Source organism: Drosophila eugracilis, unplaced genomic scaffold, assembly GCF_018153835.1.
Source record: "Drosophila eugracilis isolate 14026-0451.02 unplaced genomic scaffold, ASM1815383v1 contig_2147, whole genome shotgun sequence".
Lineage (NCBI taxonomy): Eukaryota > Metazoa > Arthropoda > Insecta > Diptera > Drosophilidae > Drosophila > Drosophila eugracilis.
In genome coordinates this window covers 1631816-1656468 of record NW_024573030.1, presented here as the reverse complement: position 1 = coordinate 1656468, position 24653 = coordinate 1631816, and the positions used below count along the sequence as shown (strand labels likewise).

At 40.1% G+C, this 24653-nt stretch overlaps 5 protein-coding genes across 10 annotated transcripts in view; 1 reads left to right on the top strand and 4 right to left on the bottom strand.

The window, feature by feature from the left end:
* Positions 1 to 342: 342 nt before the first annotated feature.
* On the bottom strand, positions 343 to 3434 carry LOC108110299 (heparan-alpha-glucosaminide N-acetyltransferase). The gene is made up of 6 exons (XM_017219308.2): positions 2863 to 3434; positions 2604 to 2743; positions 2202 to 2323; positions 1909 to 2083; positions 1171 to 1832; positions 343 to 1090 (listed from the first exon to the last, which is right to left on the bottom strand). The coding sequence occupies exons 1-6, from the start codon at positions 3004 to 3006 to the stop codon at positions 603 to 605; spliced, it is 1731 nt and encodes a 576-aa protein (XP_017074797.1). The 5' UTR covers positions 3007 to 3434; the 3' UTR covers positions 343 to 602.
* An 846-nt stretch (positions 3435 to 4280) lies between these two features.
* Positions 4281 to 7630, top strand: LOC108110332 (TBC domain-containing protein kinase-like protein). Its single transcript, XM_017219362.2, has 6 exons — positions 4281 to 4603; positions 4999 to 6375; positions 6434 to 6640; positions 6701 to 6972; positions 7030 to 7326; positions 7400 to 7630. Exons 1-6 carry the CDS (start codon positions 4399 to 4401, stop codon positions 7502 to 7504), a joined length of 2463 nt encoding a protein of 820 aa, XP_017074851.1. The 5' UTR covers positions 4281 to 4398; the 3' UTR covers positions 7505 to 7630.
* Positions 7631 to 7719: 89 nt separating this feature from the next.
* Positions 7720 to 14489, bottom strand: LOC108110328 (gastrula zinc finger protein XlCGF8.2DB). Of its 6 annotated transcripts, none has more exons than XM_017219354.2 (7): positions 14204 to 14489; positions 13791 to 14133; positions 12420 to 12746; positions 10368 to 10500; positions 10113 to 10297; positions 9375 to 9948; positions 7720 to 9302 (listed from the first exon to the last, which is right to left on the bottom strand). In XM_017219354.2, exons 2-7 carry the CDS (start codon positions 13827 to 13829, stop codon positions 9034 to 9036), a joined length of 1527 nt encoding a protein of 508 aa, XP_017074843.1. In that variant the 5' UTR covers positions 13830 to 14133; positions 14204 to 14489; the 3' UTR covers positions 7720 to 9033. The 6 variants fall into 6 exon arrangements, with proteins under 6 accessions (XP_017074843.1, XP_017074844.1, XP_017074845.1 ...); XM_017219355.2 differs by having other exon boundaries at positions 14210 to 14489; XM_017219356.2 differs by having other exon boundaries at positions 14216 to 14489.
* Positions 14490 to 14762: 273 nt separating this feature from the next.
* Positions 14763 to 16833, bottom strand: LOC108110276 (pH-sensitive chloride channel 2). The gene is made up of 2 exons (XM_017219262.1): positions 16311 to 16833; positions 14763 to 16235 (listed from the first exon to the last, which is right to left on the bottom strand). The coding sequence occupies exons 1-2, from the start codon at positions 16732 to 16734 to the stop codon at positions 15091 to 15093; spliced, it is 1569 nt and encodes a 522-aa protein (XP_017074751.1). The 5' UTR covers positions 16735 to 16833; the 3' UTR covers positions 14763 to 15090.
* Positions 16834 to 18685: 1852 nt separating this feature from the next.
* Positions 18686 to 24653, bottom strand: part of LOC108110295 — an 80134-nt gene continuing 74166 nt past the window's right edge. Inside the window, 2 exon segments of the mRNA XM_017219295.2 lie at positions 18686 to 18779; positions 18917 to 19855. Coding sequence (XP_017074784.2) covers positions 18978 to 19855 — 878 coding nt within the window. The 3' untranslated portion in view covers positions 18686 to 18779; positions 18917 to 18977.

Genomic DNA, 24653 nt, shown 5'->3' with positions numbered 1-24653 from the left:
CATCATTTTTACTGGAAAACAACCGTTGTTTTGAAGCTAAGCACAAAACTAGCGATGGGCGACCACGTTGTTCTAAGTGTCGAATCACGAATTTAGCACGATAGGCACGAAAAATTATTTAAGTCCCTTGTACTTCAAAGGGTCGTGCCAAAAATTAGTAATCACACCCACACCTCTAAGCCAACGTTAAAAAGAACAATCAGCTGGTCGTTTTACACCTGCTATTTGCTTCTGTTCGCCTGGTAAAAATCGAGAAATTTGCAAATCGACTTGGATGTTTTTTGGACTTTGGACTTTTTGATATCGTAAATGCAGGATTTTAAAATTAAAGAAAATTCCATATGCACTACTTAAATATGCTGTTCTGTTATTGTTTTGGACACAATACAGAATCTTATTATTTTTATAATTTATAATTTATTGTGTATTGATATTAATTTGCGTTACCACAACGAACAAAATTCGGAATTGTGTTACAAATACTAAACATGGTCTTTGTGCTTTGATAGCAATATATCCGTAAAAATCACTATATGTACAAAGCGTTAATATATTTGGCAAATGAATTGTGCATATGGATATTGTGCATATTGCTGTCCTTCCTACAGGCTATAGTAGAACTCCTGAGCGTCCAGATATAGGGCAATACCCACCCAGACAAGGGTATTCCACGTAGCCTCCAGCAGAAGCATGAAATGTGTGTTCATTTCTCCGATCCGCCAATGCCAGGGTAGCATTTTGTGCAGCACGGAATGTCCCACATACATCACAATGGCGTTCATGCCGCATTCGGTGAAGGGATAACCTGACCAGCTCCATGTCTCCCGCACATCGATAAAGTAGTACAGCAACGACAGGATCACCAGGGCCAAACTTACAGTGACGCAGACGAAGGATAGCGACCACAGGTTTTTGTTCACGGGAATAGCACCACCTTCACGGGAAAATCCACACAGAGCACCGCCAATAAGACCCAGGAAGATGGCAAGGATCATCCAGCGACGGATCCTCGACTGCCAGGTAGGATGTACCAGCAGAGTTACGCCCGCAAAGGCGCCAAGGAGTACCTGTACCACGCTTAGGATGCAGCCTGAAAATGGAAAGATAATAGGTTAAGTTTTTTAAAAATCGTTCTATATACATAAGCTTATTTTACAGAACCAAACTCACCAAATAGACCCTCCGGATCGAAGGCAGTGGAGTCATAAACATACTTGGCCGTAGGATGTTGGTAGATATGAGCATTGCCCAGAACTTGAAGATCCGCATAGCCCGCAGCGCCACCAATACAATTCGGATTGGCATTATAATTGTGTTTGCCACCAGGTCCCAGATAACCTCGCGGACATCCGGGCACTCGAAGGCCAAATGTTAGACCCAAATAGGTCGCTACCAAGGCCAAGAGCACTGCCAGTTCTCCGCTAAATAGACACACATCATGTACGGCCCGCTGCCAGGATCTTTGCGGACTTATGGGATCCCTGCGACTGCATACTGTATGCAGTACACCGACAACCAGAAAAGCCACTCCAAATCGTTGCAGAACACCCATGAGACGCAGTTGCTCCAGATTTGTTCCGCTCATCGAATTGAGACACAGACCAATGGCAAAAAGTTTAATTGAACGCCACAAGATGCGTAGACATATCCTGGCCTTGCTATTCCCTCGCGAGAGTTGCGATTTGACGGAGAGTGGAATGCACACGCCCATAATCCAGAGGAACGAAGGAAAGACAACATCAGCCAGATGCAAGCCATTCCAGGCTGCATGCTCGATCCAGGTGTAACCGCCGCCGCCACTGTTCACAAAGATCATCAGAACAATGGAAAGGCTGTGAAGCAGAAAAATCGGATTAGTTTATAAATATTTAATAATTATAATAATAAATATTTCGATATTATAGTTACCCGCGAAAGGTGTCCAGGCTTCGAAGGCGCTTTCTCTGTGTGGCTTTGGTGGCGGCTTCTCCGATGCTGTCGGCGGCAGCGGTAGCTTCGTCATAGCGATAACACCGCCAGGCACAGCTCACAAGTTTCAAAGTGATTAGCAGGGCGGCAACCAGCACGAAAACTGCGAGGAAAGCTGCGGGAAATCGTAATACCACCGATAAGTAATATGTATATCTCTGAAGTGGCACGATGGAGTGTATGGGGCACTTACGGATTACGGATTACGGAATGCAGATTACTGAAGCACTTACCGTAATTAATCGGTACGCCCGGCTTGTCCACCTCGAAAGCACAGGTTCCATTCGCTTCGAGGGTCAGGTTATAGACGCCAAATTCCTGCAGATTGGTCCTACGGAGCCAACAGAGCGACGAGCTGCAGGGGGAAATCGATTAATATTTAATTATTAAACTTGAAAAATAACAGGTGTAATTGCAATTGGCATGCATTGCTAAGCAGTTTCGCTTAAACTAGTTAATCACACATACGCAAATCGCAGGTAAAACAGTCATAACTCGATATACCAAACTTCTTAGGCAAAAGAGAATTGCATCTTATCAACTTTAGTGAATTCAATTTAAATAAATTGTGATTGTGACCTTGACGACTTTTATCTTGCAGCAGCAGCGAGTGACTACTGTACAGTGATACTTACACATTGTCGTAGGCATAGTGACCCTGATCGTGTTCGTATATTTTGAAATTCAGCCCAAATGCCGAACTCAAACGTAACGGTTCAATGGCGCCGGCAGCGAAGTCAACGGCGGGCAGAGCTTTCACTTTGGTATACGGGCACTGCAAATTAAGATACAAAAATCATCATAATAATAATTGCCAATTAAATCGAATCAATAAGCTAATTGAAAGTGAAACCGATTGCGCGATATTATTACATAGTAGATTATTTATTTTACCGTGTAACATTCGTCGGACAGCGAGTACAGGTAACTCTCTGTGGGGTACTGCGATCGCAGGTAGAGGTAAAACTGATCGACGGACAAGGCGCGCATATCCAAATCCCGCCATTTCGGCTCCGTATATTCCACAAAAAGTGACATTTTTCAATCCTTTTCCTTGAGTAATGCAGTTTTTCTGTCTTTTATTCACATTTGCAAACTGCAATTGCAATTGCCAAATTGCATTCAACAATTACAACTACACACAGACACAAATGCACACGACGGGCGGCTAACTTAAACTAAACTTAAATGCGCCGAATTTTCCACCATCTCAAGCGTTTTTTGTATCGCTACTAAATAACAAAACAATTTCGAGTGCGCAATAAAAACAAAATCGCAAGTGGCAATAACAATAACAACAAGCGCAAGTGGGAGCAACAACAGCAGCAGCAACAACAACGATGCGACAACAAAACAAACGATAGACCAAGTTATCGATATCATCATGTTATAGCTTTCCATTTCAATGGCGCCAGAGCTGCCAGATGTCGTTTTTATATAAGTTATTTTTGTTTTTATTAAAAAGATTCAAAAATTAAATAAAATTATGAAATATCAAAAATCTTCTACTTTGCCGACTTGGAGCCTTAGCTCTGGGTTTACATTTTTATTAATAATTAAATACATAAATTCTTTGAAATTATGCTTTTAATAATGGGCACGAAATTTTGTATTATGAAATTACAAATATTTAGTTATTAAAACAGACTAAGTGTGATTTATTTAAGTAGTTTTAATAAACTACTAAGTAATTGACATGAAAATTACTTACGAATAGCCATTCAATAAATTCAAAGTATTTGTTTTAATTCGACGCTGGGATAATTTATGTACATACATATGTACATATATATTTATTGGGAATCAATAATAGGAAAATATGCATTGTTTTTTCCTTTAAATACGATATCTTTTTATAAAAGACTACATTTGTATTAGGTATCTTGTACTTTTAAAACTTTTTCAACAGTTCCACTCTACGTATAAATGCAATAGTTTTGAAAGACTTTATGCATATATATTTCAATAATTTCTTCTAATTCAATGATATAATAATTTATGTTGACTCAATCAAAATAATATACTACTAATAAATGTTATTAAGATGGTTTTATGCAATTTATAGCCTTTAAAATGCAAAGTCATAATTCAAACATATTCCCAATAAGAATTGCGCATAAACGTGACAGATGTTTTACATTCTCTTTGGACGGTTGCTTGGTAAATCCAACAGAACTACAATATCTTTGGGCATAGGTTTATTGTAAATTTAACATTTTTTTTAACCTCAGTATAATTAATTTAAATGCTTACTTTTTGCATCTCCTTAGTATCAGCCAAAAATTTGGGGGCGTTGCACTCCGACTGGTAAGTCTGGCAACGCCATCAGCTGTTTTTGCATTTCGCTGCCACAAAAATTAAAATTGTTGCTGATGTCGTCGTGGATTTTTGAATATTGCGCTGATTTGCATTGATAGCAAATCGGGGACTATGGGGAGCACGCGGGAGCGGGAAAGGGAGAGTCGCCTGTGCGCCATCACCTTTTTCGCCAAGTTGCATCCTGGCGACGTTTGCGGCAGCAACGGACTGCCCCTCACGCCCAATTCGATTGCGATCCTGGGGAGAGCGCAGAAACTCAAGGAACTGCAGGATGAGCACCTGTGCCAGTACCTGGATGTAATCCGCGGCAAGCACGGTACGTTACGTGGTTTAAGGAAGCTGGATTTCCAGTTCAAATCAGCCCTTAATGAATACAGCATCCAAAACCACCCACAAATCTTATGAAAGTCATGAGTTCCTTTTTGGAGGTGGTTAAAAACCTAAAAGGTGTTCATATTTTTTGAACCTTTTGATTATATTTGAAAACTCATGCTTAATACTATCAGAAACCGCCCTAAACACCCACTTATTCTAGTTCAATAGCTACCAAAGTCTACAGGTAGTTTTAAAACCACATAATCATTCACTAATCTAGTTAGGTTTGTTTATGAATAGTTATGACAATACAAATAACTACTATTACTTTTTAGGTATTACCATTCTTGTTTTCATAACAAACCTTACAATTATTCCCGAATTTGTCCTATTTAGAACGCACCATTGTGGTTTCGGAGTACTTGGGACTGTCGCTGGAGGATTATGCTAAGCGTCATCCCCCGCTGGCCATTGCCCAAATCCTAAGAATCTTCTATCAAGTAGCATGTGGAATTGATGTCCTAAGTCAACACCATCTGGTGGCCCACAACCTAGAGCCCAAACACATTCTCATCTCGAACGACAGCCTGCGGGTGAAACTCTTCAACTACGGGTTGCATCATATGACCAAGGACGGTGCCTATGTACCCTTTCCAATTGGCAATATCCGGTATATGGCACCGGAACGTTTACTCGGCCTGAATGGCAATGTCAAGAGCGATGTTTGGTCTCTGGCGCTGCTGATGGTAGAGCTGATATTCCAAATCGAACTGTGGCCCAAGCTGAAACTCTCGAATGTGATTAGGAAAATACTGGCTCTTAGCAGGAGCAGTGGAGTGCTGGAGAAGATTGCACGTGAGCATCAGTGCCACGAACGATATATAGAAATGAACAAAAATCTGCGACAGCTGCTGGAAAGCTGTCTAAGTGTCCTGCCCAAAAGAAGACCGCTGCCAGGAGAGCTTTTGAATGATGAAGTTTTCGAAAATATTCGTTTGGATCTGAACAAAGAGAAGATTCAGCCCTTAGGGAATGAAATTGAGCATTTACCCTTACTTCTGCGATGTCCATTGTCGCAAATCTATCACCTTTGGCAACTGGCCGGCGGTGATGTCCAAGCAGAGCTCAAAAAGGAGGGTCTCATCCGGAGTGAGGCGCCTATTTTGGGTTTGCCACAAATCGTTCGCTTGAGCGGTGCCAGCGTTTGTCCCGGACGAAGTCAGGCGCAGCTGATGGACGATCGTGTGGTGCCACTACGCCTTAAGGCACTGCTTCAGCGGTTGAGTCGCCTGCCAGCAGGAGTCTACTTTCCGCTTCTGCACTCACCGCGATTTCCCGCCCACTTTTCTCGCGAATTGCAGGAACTGCCCCTGGTAATCCGCGAGAAAGACATTGAGTACCAGTTTCAACGGGTGCGATTGTTTACTCGTCTTCTGCAGGGCTATCCGCACACGGCTGAGCAATTGCAGCGCGAGGCAGCCGTGGATGTGCCACCGCTTTTGAGGGGTCCAATTTGGGCTGCCCTCTTAGAAGTGGTACCCAATGGCAGTTACTCAAAGATTGACAAGTTCACGTCTACAAGTACGGATCGGCAGATCGAGGTTGACATCCCGCGTTGCCATCAATATGATGAGCTGCTCTCCTCGCCGGATGGACATCGCAAGCTGAGACGGCTGCTGAAGGCCTGGGTCACCGCCCATCCGCAGTATGTTTATTGGCAGGGATTGGACTCGTTGACGGCACCATTTCTCTTTCTGAACTTTAACAATGAAGGTGTGACTTTTGATATTTTTTAGAGTTCTTATTTTTTATTCTTCCATCTCTTTCTTAGAACTGGCTTTCCTCAGCCTGTTCAAGTTCATTCCAAAGTATCTGCAGTGGTTCTTTCTCAAAGATAATTCAGCGGTGATCAAGGAGTACCTATGCAAGTTCTCCCAGTTGACCGCCTTCCATGAACCGCTCCTCGCCCAGCATTTGGCCAGCATTAGCTTTATACCAGAGCTATTTGCGATACCCTGGTTCCTCACCATGTTCTCGCGTAAGTTCAATATATAAAATTCTTGGGTTTCTTGGTTTCATGTTTGTTATCTTCTGGCAGATGTTTTCCCGCTGCACAAGATCCTGCATTTGTGGGATAAACTCATGTTGGGCGACAGTTCGTATCCGCTGTTTATTGGCATTGCTATCTTGCGCCAACTAAGAAGCACGCTGCTCACCTCCGGTTTCAACGAGTGCATCCTGCTCTTCTCAGATCTTCCGGATATCGTAATGGATGGCTGTGTACTGGAGTCCCAGAAGATGTACGAGGCCACTCCGAAGAGTATTACTCATCGCCAGCACGCGCTGCGTCTTCATCCGCAACAGGCGTTGGTGAGTCTTGAGGACGAGTATAAGCTGACTTGTATTACAAGACACTACACATTTCAGGACATTGGCGTGACGGATGTTGAGTTAAAGCACTTGCAGCAGGAGCAATGCCCGCGGATCAGCGCCAAGGATGTGCAATTTATGCTGGACAACTCGCCGTCGGAGCTGGCCCTTGTTGATCTGCGTAGTGTGGTGGAGTTTGGACGTGTCCATGTGCCGCATAGCATTAACATTCCATTCGCTACCGTCCAGTTGGGTGATCAGAGACTGGACGCCCTTCAGGTCCCACAATTAGAGGCGCAACTCCGTGGCAGGATCGTGGTCTGCGTGAGCAACATCCATCAGCATTCTGTGGAGGTGGGATGGCCTTTATGGAGAATAAGAAAATTCCTTACGATCCATAGTAATCTTCTTTTCCTGTATATTATAGTTTTCGCACTTTTTGGTGGCCTGCGGCGTCCAGCGCACCTGCATCCTTCACAAGGGATTCAACGTCCTGCACTCCATCGAGCCAAATATACTCATCTCGAATTGAGCCCCGACTTGCTGATCGTTTCTCGTTAGCCACATCGCTTCTGCTCGTCTAGCCTGAGCTCAATGTACAATTATTATCTTTTTTATCTGGAATATATTTGCAAATAAATTATATATGTATTATATATATATAACTGACCAACTTCATAATTTTTTATAAAATTCAGAAACGTTTTAAATGAACCACAAAACCATTTAAAAGAAAAACAACATTCGTTATATTCTTAACTTTGTTTCCTTTCCTTAGGTTGATTTTTTATAATGGTTTATTAAAAAAAAATAAAAACACTTAAGCTAATGCTTAAACATAAATACATACCAAATTTAATCGAATTTTTCGTTACTTCTTGTTTTTGTTGCTTTTCACTATGCATAATATTATATTTAATTGTAGGTAATTTGTATTTGCATTTCTGATTTTTCAACATTTTATTTTCCGTTTCGCTGTGCCTTTTTTGCATTACATTAAAATTTTAATTCGATTTAAGTTACAGATTTCTCAACCTGAATTCATGTTTATATATATATATATATATATATAATAAATGTATATATAGATGTGGTTGTTGTTTATGTGCATAATTTTTTAAGTCATCAGTTGTGAATTTTGTCTGTCATAATCTGGTGCTGCTCTTCGATTTTATAGATGTTATACATAGCTGTTTCATTTTTAAAATTTATTTAAGGGGACATTTGATTTGGCTATTGCTTTGGTTGGAAAATCTTTAAACAGGAAAAAAAAAAGAAGACTGACATCAAACTGAACCAGCAGCTTGCCGCCGACTCTAAATTCGGGATGTCCTGAAAATCTCTATGCTGAATTAAAAATTATTTTCTTGTGCCAAAATCTGATACTCCTTTCCATAATTTCTTTGAATTCTCGAAATGATTCTGTTCTATAAACCAATGGTAACAGAAAGATTTAATTTAAACACTACCCGAAGCAATATTGTATTTCCTGTCATGGTACTATCCGAAATGTTTGAAAAAATGAAATTTTTACCAACGATTGCCTAACAAAGATGCCGAATTCATCTAAAACTTTTGTTATACTAAAAAAAAAGAAAAAAAAAGATTTTGTTAACTTTGACATTGCGAACAAACTAATAAATCTAGAAAATATGATCTTCGCATTGACTCTCTATCTAAATGTTCCCGATTTGGTCGTCAAGAAATCGGAAAGCATTTACGACCATTTAAACAAACATTTCAGGTAATAGCACGACGTTTAAGTTTTTGCTAATAAGCTTACTAAAATGGTACTAGAAAAAAAATCTGTTCACTAATGGCCCACCGAGCCTCGGATTTACGAAATATATGTTGTTAATCATTTCAGCAACGCAAAAAATATTTGGAGATCTCTTCTAGAGATTCCAGAACCATCCGCAGATATCATATTTCGCAAGAGTGTATGTATGTGTGTGTATGTTGGGTGTGATGCTACTTTGGCTATGGCTATGCTAATCAGGGAATTTAGCAGCTGATCGATCGGGACTTAAGCTAAGAGAGACCTTTCCATCCTTAACTAACCTACTTAGTGGGTATGAAGCGCGCCTTGACCGCCTGACCCATCGGCAGGTGGAGTAGTTGCTGCTGCTGTTGCGCCTGTTGCTGTTGCGCCTGTTGCTGCGCCTGCTGCTGTGCCGCCTGCTGCTGCATGTGCTGATTGATCTGCTGCTGAATGGACAGGCCACTGACATTGCTGATATGCTGGCTGTGAAGCGGTTCGTTGATCTCGATCTTGATGGCCGTGGCGGCTAGAGCTGCCGCCTTGTTCTTGTTCTTCGGTGGACGTCCACCTGGAGAAGTAATATTAAAAGTGATCAATTAAAATTTCAATGAGCTGTGCCAAACAAAAATTTAAAACTTACGCTGCCCCGTCGTGTGTTGCAGGGACAATGGCTGACCGATCATTGCTAGCGGCTGTTGTGACGACTGTAGTGATTTTTTGGATCGCTTGGGTGGCGGCAGTTCATGGTGGGCATGATTGGTGAGCAGGTGCTTGGACAGGTGCTGGCGCACCGCAAATGACTCGGTGCAATTGGCTACCGGACAGGAGAGGTAGCGCCCCTCAACATGGCGCTGTACGTGCTTCTTTAGCAGCGATTCCTGATTAAAGCTGCTCGGGCAGATATCGCACTTGAACTTAAACTCATCGTGCATCTTGAGGTGCTGATCGAGGTGCGCCTGCTGCAGGAACTTCTCGTCACACTTATCGCATTCATACGGAAAGGCCAGTCCGTGGGTCTTCATGTGCGTGTGCAGCTGCGATTGCAGCTTGAAGTTTTTATCCGGACAACGGGGACAGTAATAGCCAGTGACCCCGGCGTGCGCCTGCAAATGCTGATTCAGCGAGGTCACCTGCGTGAACTTCTTATTGCACACATTGCAACAGTACTGCTGTACCTTGTGGTGCGACTTCATGTGGTTGTTTAGGTTCGTCACCTACAATGCAGGATTGTAAATATGATTTAATTGGTCGTTCAAATTTTAATTCTTAAAAATATACCTTAAAAGAAAATTACATTAAAAACTAAGTTCTCTAATCTTGCATTACCCCTCTTCTAGGATAGACTTAATTCATAACTAATAGGATCTGTGAAGCTAACCTGGGCGAAACTGCGACCGCACTCCGGTTCATTGCAAACGAAGGGCCTTTCACCGGTGTGCAGCCTGCGGTGATTGTTAAGATTGGTGATCTGCGTGAATGTCTTGCCACAGTCCACGCACTGATATGGCCTATCGTTCGTGTGGATGCGTTCGTGGTTCCGCAAGTTGGCCGCCTGCGTGAAACCTGCAAATTAAGTAAAAAAAAAACCCCCCAGATTATCAAAGGAATATATATAGATATATTTATTACCCACCTTTGTGGCAGTAGGTGCACACAAACTTACGCTCCGCCGAGTGATTCCGTATGTGCGTCATGAGCGAGGATTTGCGCGAGAAAGTTTTGTTGCATAGCGGGCAGGAGCCCTCCTCGTTGAATATTAGATCCACCTTAAAGAAATTAATGAAGCATCAGTTTAAAATAGTTTTTTTTTGCATGGGGTCAACTAAACTATCCCCTACAGCGCTGTTATTTCTTAAAAACTAAAATAATAGAAAAAATATATTTCATTTAAAAAAGTTAGCATAGTTATAGGATATCTTACATTATTAAGCTAAAAAAAAAACCGTGTAGGTTGTGGTAAAATAATTTTAATTTCCTTTTACGTATGTCAACATATTTCCTCATTCATAAGATTAAATACAATACTTTTTAATGTAATGGAATTTCAATTAAAAGAATTTACTCACTGAAACTAAAAATTAAGACTTTTAAATATATATGTATATATATCTTATATAGATATATATATATAAATAAGGTCTAACCATAAACTAGCTAAATGGACAACACTCTGGAACTATGTTCCTCCCACTCCCACTTACGCTCAACAAGCTGGCGGCCAAAAGAACGGATTGCAAATTCCCGTGCGAATTCAGTTTGTTTATTGCGAATATCACTCAAATTATGCTTAATATTTTTTCACTATTTTTGTTTATTGTTCTTTTCTTGATTATTTTGTGCAATTTTTGTTTTTTGGTTTTGGTTTTTTGCGTGCCACGCACACCCATACACCAAAAGCGTCAACTGAAAATGAATTTTTTCCGCTTTACACAGCGCACAAAAACGCCGAGCTACGCCGACTTCAACGTCAACGTCGACGTCGCCAGAGCAGATATTAATGGAAAAAGAAGCACAAAATATATGTGTATATATATATATGTACATATATATAAATATAAAGGAAAACAAGAAAATGAGCAGTGAGAAAAGTAGCAAATGGAATAGCAAATACTCTGCACTTACAAAGTTTCTAAACTATTTGCAAAAACTTGTAATAATATTTAAAAATATTAAGCATATTTATTAGGTATTGCAACTAACTAAATAGTTTTCAAATTAAAAGAGAAAGACAACAAATTAAATTTATCAAAATGTTTTTATACATTCTGGGATTAATAATATACAATCTATAAGATACAAAAAATTATAGGATAATTAATTATAATAACACCTTATCCTTATTTAATCAAGTTGAGCATTTTATTTTTATTACTTTGTAGGAAGAGTATGTTCAGAACGACATGGCCCATTCTTAATTTTATTTAAACTTTTTTTTTTTGCAGTTCTCTGTTGCATGATGGAAAAAGAAAGGCAACAAGAACATGCAAAGAAACGGCGAAATAAGAAGTGAAGAAGAAAAGGCAGCGGCTATGAATGTGCAGTATGTATGTAAGTATGTTTGTATATGTATTTATGTATTCTTTTTGTGAGTGGGGAGAGTAGTAAAAAATAAAAAGAGAAAATAGCACAACAATAATAAACAAGTGCAGCAAAAGGAGCAGGACTGCCCTGGAAATCCCCCAGGACTTTTCCTTCTCTTCTAAAAAACAGGTGAATGAGGGTAGGAGCTTAAACCCCTCTACAAATCCAATTGGAATAAATCGGAAGGGTCTTACAATGGTCTTAGTAATTAGTTTTAAATTGGTTATTTGTTTTTCATCATTCATATTTTAAAGTGCAATTTCATTAATTGGCTATTTAAAAAATGATATGTACATACATAGTTTCTGTTATGAGTTCATGTTTCAAATTATAAACAAAAATGTGGGCAACGTGATCAAATCAAATCTAGGTGGCAATTAGAAAATCAAAATCAGAAAGTGAAGGTTCTCAAAGAATTGATTGTCATATTGATATGGTGTTTGATTCTTTCAATTATGATTATTTCACCTTTCTTACTATGCATTTTTGAAGATTTTTTCCTAACTACATAGTACTATTGTTTCTAACGACAGTACATCTTTCATATTATGAGCTTTTGAGCACTGTATTTATACAGCATCTTCGTATTGCTAAAAGGACTTACGTCTTCGGAGTCGTCCTGCGACTGAAGGTTCTCGGAAGAACTGGATGATTGCATTTGCTGTTGCTGCTGCTGCTGTTGCGAGTTCTGATGCTGCTGCTGCTGTTGCTGCTGCGGATTCTGATGCTGCTGCGCGATGGCGTCGCTGTCGCTGGAGGATGCCGTCGATGAGGAGGTGGCCGCTGCTGCTGCAGAAGCGGCGACTGCGGCCGAGGCAGAGGCAGCAACGGCGGCAGCGGCTGCCGCCGACTGATGGAAGTTGGAATTATTTGTCAACTGCTCCGAGCAGCGGACGCACGTGGGTATGCTATAGCCTGGCACTTGGAATAACTGTAAATCAGGACAATAGGAATCAGAGTTAAAGAGCATTTCCAATTGGAGTTTTCAATCGAAACTAAAAAAATACAGAAAAACGCAATAATGCTGTTTTATTTATTGTGGTAACTCAACCTCATTTCATCCCCCCTCCTACTACCTTTCTCTTTCCCACTAACTAGAAATAACAGCAAAAAAGATAAACACACACACACATGGAGAATGAAAAAGAAACTACAAAAACGACAGCACACCAGCTTGTTGTTGTTTTCATTTCATGTTATTTTTTTCTTCGGTACAACGTTTTGTTATTCTTTCCCTTTTTGTTTTGTTTTGCTGCTGCTCTGCCAGCAATCGAGGCAGTGGCGTCCCCAATAAAAGGGGTTCTAATGTAGTAATTTGATAATATACATATATAAAATATGTGTACCTGACCGATTCTTTGAAAATGGGAAAACGAAATATAAATCGAATACAATACTAAAGGGTTTACTACCAATTTCTAATAATTTTATAAAAATCCCCCTAGAACTAAATCCCTTTGCTGTCACTGTCTTTTGGCTGCCTTGGCGCAATTTCTGTCATTTTGTTTTATTATGTATTTCTTTTTGTGGAGGTTCATGGGTGGCGGGAGGGGCGAACTGAAAAGGGGAGATCGAGAGGGGAAGGTTGAAAAGGAGTCAAAGTGAAAAGCGAGCGGCAAGCGTAAGCAAAATGTAAAAATAATATTTTTTCAAGTTGTCGGCTTGAACAACTTTTCGGGCTGAGTTGGCTAAAAATAAAAATTGTTCAGCAATAGTTTGGGGTCGCATGTGTATGTGTGTGTGTATTGTTTGAGAGCTTATATGTATTTGGTATTTGTATATGTGTAGGAAAGGGGGGCAATGCGCGCGCTTTTCAACCCCCGCCCCCTTTGCACCATCCTCCCGCACAATAACAGTAGCGCAAATTCAATTGTTTAAACTCCCAAAAAAAAAAAAATCAATAAGAATAACAAAATACACAATTGATGTGTATGTACCTAAATCATATGTGTATATATCATATTTTTTAACATACCGTTGCCGTTTGGAAGCACAATCTACAGATGGTGTCCATTATAACCGTAAATCGGGAAGATGTGGAGGAGAAGGGAGAAGATGCACTTTGCTGTTTTTGCTTTTTGGCCCCTCTGCACTAGTTGTTGTTGTTGCCGTTGTCCTTCTCCCTCGCAGTTTACCGCTATCTTTACCGGTTAGCATTCAGCTCCTTCTTTTTTGTTTCTTTTTGTTTAATCCTTTTTTTTTTGGCTTATTTTTTTTTTTTTATAAAATTTGTGAACACGAAGTTAACTGTGTGTGGTTTTGTTTCAAACTAACTTTTTTGGTGTTTGCCTTTCGAGTGATCACTATAATATGGCAAACTATGATGGCAAAAACAAAAAAATAAATGATATATAAATTTGATTTATACAATATTTTCGTTGTACACACACGCACACATACACCGTTGTTTATGTTTGCCTTGCACTTGCACGTACATACAAATATGCGGCGTTGCTGTTGTTGTTGCTGCTGCGCCGTTCTTCTTCTTTTTTGCTGCTTAATTCCTTGTGCCCTTTTTTTTTGCGTAGTTACACGTAAAAAAAAAAAAAACAGCGCGTTCGAATGCGTTTTTTTTTGTATTTTACAATTCACGACGAAGTTCTGTCCGTCGTCTTTTTTTTTTGGGGCCCGATGTTTTTGTTGCGCTGTGTGCGTGTGCCGTGTGTATGTGTGTGGGGGAAGCACGATGGTATAGTGTTGCTGCTCTAACGCACAGGTTGGCATATGGCTGGTTTTCCTCCATTGCCTATCGATGTTTCTTATCGATAGTTGGAATTAAATAAGAAGCGGGAACATAATTATTTTTAAATAATCGGATTTAATAAATGTTTCCATAATGAAAAAAGCTTTTTGTTTCGATTTCTATATGCATTTACATAAATTAACCTCAATTGTGTGTTAAATATGTAATCTTCTTAACTTAAGTGCACTTTTACTGCATGAAATATGTAGTTTTTAATTTTAATTGGCGCGATTTTTGAATTTACATGAAGAACCGATACAAACACTTAACATTTACGATTTCAATTTAGGTTTGGTAAAATACAAGTTTACATTATTTTTATATTAAATATTTTCATTATTACTAATAAACTTTCATTTCAAAGAATATTAAAATTAGGAATAAAATTAGAAGATTACAAACATAAACAAAAAATGTTTTAGATATATTATCCATAATACAGCCATATCTATAAACAATAAATACATTGAATTGATTGATTACCAATAATTATACATTTTATGTTTCTAATGACAGTTTTATATAATTTAATTTAAATACAGTAGACAAACGTCCAGAAGAACAAGTTAAAAACAAGAAAGGCCAGCGGAAAAACGAATCTAGCCCGACTATCAATCCACATGGCGATTTCCTGGGGCGTTAAAGTTGTCCAACCACTCAGGTCAATCTCTTCCTGGTGATCCACATTTTCGGTTCGATTATTGTTTGTCAAAGTGTGAGTGCTGCTTGCAGCAGTGATGCATCCAGAAGATTGAGCTGTGCCCATTGAACCAAAGGCACTCTCCACAAAGTTTACATCCATCTTTTGAATGCCTCTCGGCCTCTGCTGGTCCAAAACCTGACCCTCCTTAATCGTAGTGATTGGCAGATTGACGGTTAGGTAATTATTAAAAGCAGCCCCGCCCAGGGAGCCAGTATCCGCAGATTTTTGAAGAGCAGTTCCCGAAAACGACCTAGATCTGGCGTGACTTCGACGTCTCAGCAGATTCGGTGATAGGGTGGACTTTAGGATATGTTTACTATTCAATTTTTTGACGGGCACACTTTTCTTGCGACGCCAAATCGTATTGACAAAGGCAAACTCCACCATACTGCCGAAAATGAATATAGTGCAGCCCAAGAACCATACCTCCGAAACCTTAATATAACTGACTTTTGGCAGGGTTTTCCCCTGAGCCGAAGCCAAAGTGATAAAGGTTAACAGAGTGCTAGTCCCAAGTGTAATACGTGGTGGTGCCTGGTCTGCCTGTAGCCAAAAGGATACCCAGGATATGGCCACAATAAGCATAGAGGGCAAAAAGTAGTCCATCAAATAAAATCCAACCACGCGAGTCAGATGAACGGTGAAGCTGAGGGAGCTGTAATTCCCAGCAAAAGCTCCATGTCGCAGGTCACTCAAATCGGCATTGATCACCGTCTCATTGGACCAGGAACGCTGTATTACAAACTCGGTGAGATGCAAGGCTCCATCGTAGGTTATCGGACGTTTCTGCTCCCAATGGAGTACCAATTCCGAAGTATTGTACATCCAGCTCTCCAGAACTGTGGAACAGTGCTGTTCGTCGAATGGGAATTTCTTCAAGTTAAGCCAGCAGTAAAGTGTGGCCTTTATGCGGTTCGAGACAATAACGGTGCCATCAGGTGAAATCGATGTGAGGATGTCCTTCTCCGTGAGACCTGCATAATATATACATCACCAGGAATTTTAGATCTTAGATAAAACCACTATGATTCTGTTTCCCGAGTGCTTACCCAATATACTGGAATCCCGCTCGTTGGCCAGAAATATGTGTGGCATCCATAGAGAGTCCCTTAGCTGCTGTTCCCCCAAAATTGGTTGCCTTCGCTTGGGACTAACGTTCCGAAAATTTAGACGTGGATCAAGATAGCGCATTTGGAGCAAAGCATAAATCTTAAACTGCAGATCGTGTGCCTCCAGATTTTGCATAAAATAGATATAGGCACGCATATAGACGTCCACAGGCAATCGTTGTCCAGTCTCCGAATAGGTTATTGGTCTCTCCAAACGATCGTATCGGCAGCCATGGGTTAAACGATCAAGCAATTGAGTCTGCGACAAACTATCCCCATCAGCCAATGTGGGACAATCCTCGTCCAGCGCAGATACGTATAGACAATTGATTATAATCAATATGATCAGCGACCAGTCCATCATGTAAATTTTAAACAATAAACAATACAATACAAATTTAAACTTAACAATAAAGCCACGCCAATAAAATCCCAACGGTTAATTCAAGATGGCGTAGTAATGTTTACAGAGAGATGTAAAAGCGAGAAAATTTTATGTTAATGTAATTTGAATATAGTATTAAACAAAAATTGATAATTAATATTAATAAATATTTAAATGAAAGCAGATATTTTTAAAAATACAGCCATAACAAGGTTTGAAAAACGAAAAACAAACATTAATCGATATTTAACATTTTGCGCACCAGAGCCCAATGTAAGGATTAACAGCACTAAAACCAATGTTAAATTGCTATTTCCCTTAACAGGGCTCTCTGTTATGTATAACATTTGATGTTAAGCAGAGCGCCAAATTTAAAATGTACCCGAAGCAAACAAAAGTTTTTACTTATTTAAGTTTTTATTGATTTTATTTCACTGCTGCACTTGTCATAAATATACAATCGGGTATATTTCAACATTTACAAAGTTACGCAAGTTTCGTTTGTTCTTATTTTGTTTTGTAGTTTTCTCATGTAGTTTCAAACATTTATTTAAATTTATGAATTCGAATTCATTGATAATATGTATGCATAGTTTAATTTTCCTTCTTCTCCATTTTATGCTTATTACAATTACAAAAAAAAAAACAGTTACCTAGATGTAGTTTTATATATATATATATATATATATATTATTATATATATTTATGTGTAGCATATTAATGTCGTATTAAGTACATATTTTGTAATTTTTCTAAGCTTGATTTACGTATAAAATGTGTCTTGATTAGGTATGCGTATTGCGGATTATGTAGTTGCGTTCTCAGGCTCCCTGCTTACACACATAAAAACGGGGAATTTCTCTATTTATTCGTACATTAAGAAAGTGTCGTTTCGAATGTATCGAAAAGTGTAGAAAAGGGGGAGATGGAGCGATCAAAATACAAAATTTACAAAAAATATTAATAGTAATATTAATTTGGAAATTTCTGTGAAAATATCTCTAGGGTTTTAAAATCCATTGAAAACTATAAAATAATAAATTTTCAAATAATAAATAAGACTTTCTAGCCCATTAATGAAATGATTTCAAAGTCACTAGGCTTAAATTCTTTATACTGATCTCCTCACCTCTCCCAATGGGTTGATATTTTTCCTTTCTGCTGTTAAGTTTACTTGGAGTATGACAGCTATATGGATAGTTTGGGTTTATTACGGGTTTGTATCTTCAACTACATTGACTAGTTATTCTCTTTTCTCAGGGATCTCTGTTTACATTCGGTTGATCTGCTTAGGAGCTATGGAAATGTATCTTCCCTTCGTCTACCAATATATAGTATGTACAGTGATAGATTGACTTAATTCTACGATTCTTTTACTGGTCCAACGGGACGCGGTATATTTTTGTTTTTTGTTTTGTTTTTCGGGGGGAAAGTCCCCCGTACACACACACACATACACACATTTATTTCTTACACTCTATGCACCCGCACAATTCTTGTGGTGGCAGGGAAAAAAAACAAAAAAAAAGATAGTTATTACATTTTACACACTATACCGATTCGATCTAGGGTTTTGTTTTGTTTTGTTTTTTTTTTAGGACTATGTCTAAGGCTAATCGCTAACTAATACTGATCCGTCGAGTAAATACTTCGTCGTCGTTGGCGTTTTTAGATCCGCTCCCTGTCCACTTGCGTCTCCTGGAGTTCGAGTTCCGTTTCCTCGGCAAGTGTATAGACTCCGGAGGCGTTGGCCCCGGTCGGCGTAGTTAGGACATCGAGGAGTGGACTGCTTAGCGATGAGTAACCTAATCCCGGATCGCTGCCATGGGCAATGCAGCTATTTCCGGGAGTGGTCACCTCACCCGATCCGGGAATTATCGATCCGGATATGACCGCCGATGAGGAGGCTGGTGTATAGGCGGGAGCAGGGGCGGGGGCCAACCGGGCGCCGTTCGGATCCATTGTCAGGATGGGCACCAGCTCGTGGTTTACATAGTCCTTCAGCACCAGCGATGTGGGTGTGTCTGTAAGAGTTTAAATATCTATTAATATCTAAAAAAAACTATAAAATTGATCCTTCCAATCGGACATTATAGAAAAATCCAGTTTAAAGGACCATCTAAGATGGTTTATTTGAAATCTTTGGAATATTTATTCTCACCTGTCACCAGGGTCTCTTCGGTGGGGTTACGCTGGTAGAGATGCCCTCGCTTTTCATAGTGTCAAGATGCCGGGACATAGTATTGACCGCCATCCTCGTGCGCCACATCCATCATTGATCCACCGGGACCACCAGCACCGCCTGGGCCACTGGAAACACTACCGCCACCAATCAAACCACCGCTAGAATTCGCAGCACTCGTCTTCTTGAACTCCACCACAATGCGAATCCGATGGACAATCTCCTCGTGGATGACATTGAAACACATGGCCGTTAGGGTCATGCCCGACATTATGTAAACCGAACAAAACCAAGTGGTGGCATTCGATTCTCTGCGTAAGCCCGGTAACATATCGCCAAAACCAATGGTGGACAGGCTCATGAAACAAAAATAGATGCCATCCAGGATGGGCCAATTTTCCAGGCGATATAAGACGGCGGCTCCGAAAACAATATAAATGATCATCATGGAGAAGCAAAGGAGTATGGGGGCTAATATACTGAGGCCATGCATGGAACCCCTCGATTCGCTGGCACTGAGAGAATCTATATCCCCCAAACCACCAACGGATCCTCCAGGACCCACGACATTCGGTGGCTGTGCTCCGGCAACTGCTTCTTTTTCGGGCGTGGCATGAAAAACGTCCCTTACGTAATATGGTTCCTGCATTACTGCCTGTTGCTTACGTAACTCCTCCTGTTGCCTCTTCCGTCGCATCCGACGCTCTTTTTCTGCCATCCTTTTCTCATCGTAACAACAATACCCGCAATTGGAACAAAGACAGCAGCACAGGGCCTTCGAGAAGACTTCCCGAGCTACTCGGGCCAAAATGCTGCCCGTACTGCTCAGGTAGACTAAAGTCAAGGGGATGCCAAAGAAGGCGTACGCCAGAGTCACGATCCTTCCGAGAGTCGTACGCGGTGCAATGTTTCCATAGCCTGTGGTTAGAAAATACATTCGTATTAATACATTATTGATATATTCCTTAGTTTTGTCTTATTTTCTTAGCCCTAAAATCTTTGTAAATACAAAATCCAGTTCAAAGTTCAAAGGTTATTCTGACATTTTGACCTGTAGCTTCTAAAATACTTTAAAATTAACGCTCTTTTAATTTATATCTTTTAATTAAATGTTTAATTACTGACATTTGGTATACGCACTTATGTAAGTTCCTGCTTATTACATGGATATTAAAAGATTTTCCTCCGGCGCAAAAATGTCCATTAACAATTTCCTTTTTTCTTTTTTTTGGATTTTCCCACATTAATTTGCCAGAAGTCAATTTGTGCTACTCCCCCGAGAGATCCGACTTATTGACATTACCCAAATGAGCCGTAACTTCACATATAAGCCGGGTAAGTCCCCCGCTCTCTGCATTTCCCATACTCTTTTACTTGTTTTTCCCCATTTTCCCCCATGCTGTAAAGGGCATCGAAAATAATTAAGCTTGGCAGAGGCAATAAAAATGCTTAACAAGCTTAAGGCCGGAAATTCCCTAAGGAAGGTAGCAACAAAATATATAAAAAAAAAAATCACAGGGGGCGGAGATACAATTGAGCTGGTGGGCGTGGCACACACACACACACGCAATCGTCGTCAGGTGTGTCATGCATAAATTTGAAAATTTCTTAATTTTATTGTTTTTTTTTTTTTTGCTTTTTTGCTTTTCTCGCATTTTTCTGTTGGCGGTTTTGCGATATATGTTGGCGTGGTTTATTGGTCGGGTCTTCTATTTCTTATTTTTTTTTTATTGAACAAATGTTGCCTTAGCGGGAAGTAAGTCATTTGATATTGGAAGGAAGCTGTGGCAGCAAATGAATCGAATCAATGGGGAGATATCACATGTGGCAGGGCTCAAGTGCCTCCGGCCTATGCTGTCTTCCTGAAAAGTAGACATGTTTTGGGGGTGGGTTGAGATGAACCGGAAAAAATAATACAAAAATATGTTCGGTACTTTGAATCAAAGATTGTTTAGGATTTCATTTATGTATATCTAAGAGATTGTCGAAAGATAAGGCCATTCATCTTTTAAACTTTTCTAAACCATAAATTTTAATATAGATAATTTTCAAAAGACAAAAACGTTAGAAGTCATTATTTTTCCACTGTGTAAGAAGGCGTTGTTCACGTTAAAATCAGCAACAGTGACTGAAACAGGAAGCGGATTTCGAAGACCTTGGTAACCATGTAATTGCGTTGACAGCAAATTTAAATGAAATACCCCCCACGCCCTTACTTCACATGGCCAAAATGTCAATGTGTCACAAAGCAGACGACAGCTCAGCATCCTCAGAACATACACTCCTCCCCCTCATATCCTTTTTCCCCTTCCACCCATCCATCCTCCCACAGTGGGCCATTGTGTGTGTGAGGAAATGGGCATAAATCAATCTAGGGCAAGATTTTCGGTAACATTTTGTTGATTTATTTGCACCACTGTGCGGGGTAAGAAGAACAAATCACCAACCCCCCTCCCGCGCTGCATCCCTAGCCATGGCTAATAATATTGCCATTGACCCGACTCGAGGGGGCTGTAAAACTCAGCTGCCGCGCTGTCAATTTGCTGGGAGGATATCAAGGCAACTCAAGGATAACGACGCGGGGAGGGGGGTCGGATTGAGGGCATCTACATATTTTATTGAAAGATATTGAAAGATTTCGATATTGAAAAGGCAAAGTGAGTGACTCGAACATTAGTGTTCAGAATGCTTGGCACATGAACATGAAATCTATTAAATCGAAATTTCATACAGATATTTTGGGTATTTAAAAGCTATAGAAGTTGATATCAATAAAGATATTAAAATTATACTTAAGGCAAAAGCAGCAACATTTTTACCTATTACAATGCCGGTCACAAAAGTTGATTTTGTTTCCATTACAACTTCACTTACAAAGTTCAATTTGCCGACAATGTTCGCCATTCAATTCCTTACCGATAGGTATTTATCGATTATGCAAATAAATCGCTCTAAGCGTTTATGGCTGGTGATTAGGGATGGGGAAGGGGGGTTCGGGGACTAAGCCGATAGGCGAGTGAATTATTTATCAAATATGCGTGTGTGTGTGTGTGTGTGGGCAAGTAAATACAATTACCCGGTCGCTGCTTAAACACACACTCTAGCCATAAACAACTAGACCTAATCTTCCTTCGACTTCGGTTTATCCAAAGTAACTTCCCTACCCAACCACTATGCTCATTGAGGCCCATTTATATATCGATGGTCCTTCGGTTATGCCCACACATAACACAAAATGGCGGAGCATAAAACGGAATCGCAGGGCCCCAAAGATGCGCAATTGATGATAGTGAATGTGGAAATGGAGCCTCAGTTTCCTCGGACTCGGACTCGGACTCGGTCTCGGTCTCGGTCTCAATTTCAGTTTCAGTTTCCCTCTCTCTATATGCCTCCTGCCTGTGTGTGTATGTGTGTGTTTGTGGAAAATGGAAAATGAAATTTAAAATTATTTTGCAACTAAATTACTTGTCTTATTGCTGTCCAGGGGATTGGCCGATCCCGATCCGGGGTCCTATTTATTGTGCCAGCGACAGCAGAAGGAATCTCGAGGAACGGAACGAGCAGGCTGCCTATAAATTCGCATTTATGCCCAAGACAATCATAGAACTCACGCCATGAACAAGGGATGTAGCTGATTGGAAAGAGCTCAACTAACAGATACCCTTGAATATAACCATATAGTCTTTGTTTGCATTTAAACTTTAATATGGGAAAGCCTTTCTCAATATTTGTCCAGTTACGAAAAGTGATATCAAAATTGATTCACCTTTGGATACTTCTTTTTTTTTTTACCAATATTCTTTGTGTTTCTCCAAAAAGCCAAGCTAACTTTAAAGCCAAGTACATTATAGAGTAACAGAGCATGGAACATGGTGCTGCATTCAAGTACTCGAGTGGCTTAGTCCTTTGGTCCAGAAGCACGGGCCAATAATCATAATCATATTGTTCGGGCTGCCCGGACCAAGAACAATGAAGACCTGCTGCCTGCCCCAAAAAAAAAACAAGAAAAACAACCCACAAAAACAATAATAATAATAATAATAAGCAAGGACAAGGACAAGGAGTGGGTGGTTGGTTTTATTTTTTGGGTGTTGGCAGGATGTCATGTTAATACAAATGTCCCGGCAGTCTGCTGACTAACGCAATTGCAAACTGCCCCGCCCTATACCACAAAGCCACCCACACACACACACACCCATTTTTATGCACATTTGCAAGGACAAGGAGTAATGATGGGTGGGGGGGGGGGTGCCGTTTTTCCTGGTCCTATATTTGCTTTCTGGCCTTTTGGCATTGGCATGAACTGCCAAGATCAGCAGAAAATTTTTGCAAATTTTATTTTATAGCATTTTCACAAGTGGAAAGTCGTGTCGATGTATCCTTGCATATATATGTATATATATACATACGTATATATCCTCCTATAAAACCCTAGAATGTACGAGTGTGTGTGTGTGTGTCTCGGCCATCCGGGCTAAGCAAATAGCTTCGTTTGTTGTTTTGCTCTATCAATATTTGACTTTCGGCATGGTTTTTTGTCTCCTCCTCTTTTTTTTTTCTAATTTTTTGTTTTTTTTTTCTTTTTGGGCCTACAAAATTACCGTCCAAGTGAGAGAGAAAAACGCACACGGCATTTTCCCTGGGAAATCCGACAACTGGCTACACACAGAATGGGGCCCAGGCAGAGAGCATCCCCTGCAGATAGAAGATGGATGTTAGGGGCTTAAAAGTTTTGGCCCTCCACAAACCAATATTTAAAATTGGCCAAGGACCAGGACCAGGACAAGGACCAAGAGAGTTCTCCAGGGGGGAGGGTCCTGGCTGCTGACAAATGCCAATTGAGAAATCCTCAACAGAGTCAGCAATCGAAGTCTTATCGAATTAGTTTCGGTAATTGAAAGGACTGAGATGGAAATCTATATCACAGACGATATTGCAAGAAGAGAACGATTGAAATGTTGCATGCTTAAGAGATGGCTATGGAAATGTGTGAAGTTATTTACAATTTTCAATTGAAATTGTTTTAAATATTCTTAACAATATCTTTATTAATGTCACTGAACTTAAAGATGTCAATAATTCACCTTTAAAAATCTGCCATCCATTAATATCGCTATCTTTTTGTTTTTTTTTGCCCCGGTAGACACCTGTAATCCCTTTCGATAAATAATCGGTGTCTGGAAACGATAACACTTTAAGCCCAGCTTCCAGTATGCACATCAATCAATTACCACTGCAGTTCTTATGGCACGAATTACTCTGGCTTCGTTGTGCAACCTGCATCATGGATGTGACCATGGGATCGCATCATCATCATCATCATCATCATGACTCCATCCTCCAACCTATTTACTACTGAAATTCACCCACTTTTAGCCACCACTTGCATACCGTTTTCACCCGCTTTTATACCCCCTTTGTCAGCCCCCTTCCCCCACCCTTTTTTTGACCACTCCGCTATTCTCTTTAGTTGCCATCAACAACAGCAGTTGGGTTCGGCCCCAAATGCACTCATGCGATGGTGTCAAAAGGTGTACGGGTCATGCCCATGGCCTACACATTGCCTCAAACCTCTCTTAGCTTTTTTTATACACGAAAATAATGTCCTTTTGGAAATTCTAAGAATTTTTTACCTTCTTCGAAATGGAATTAGAAGTTATCAGCCATTAGCTTAGAACTATAGAAATATTGAAAAGTTTGCTACATAAATATTGCA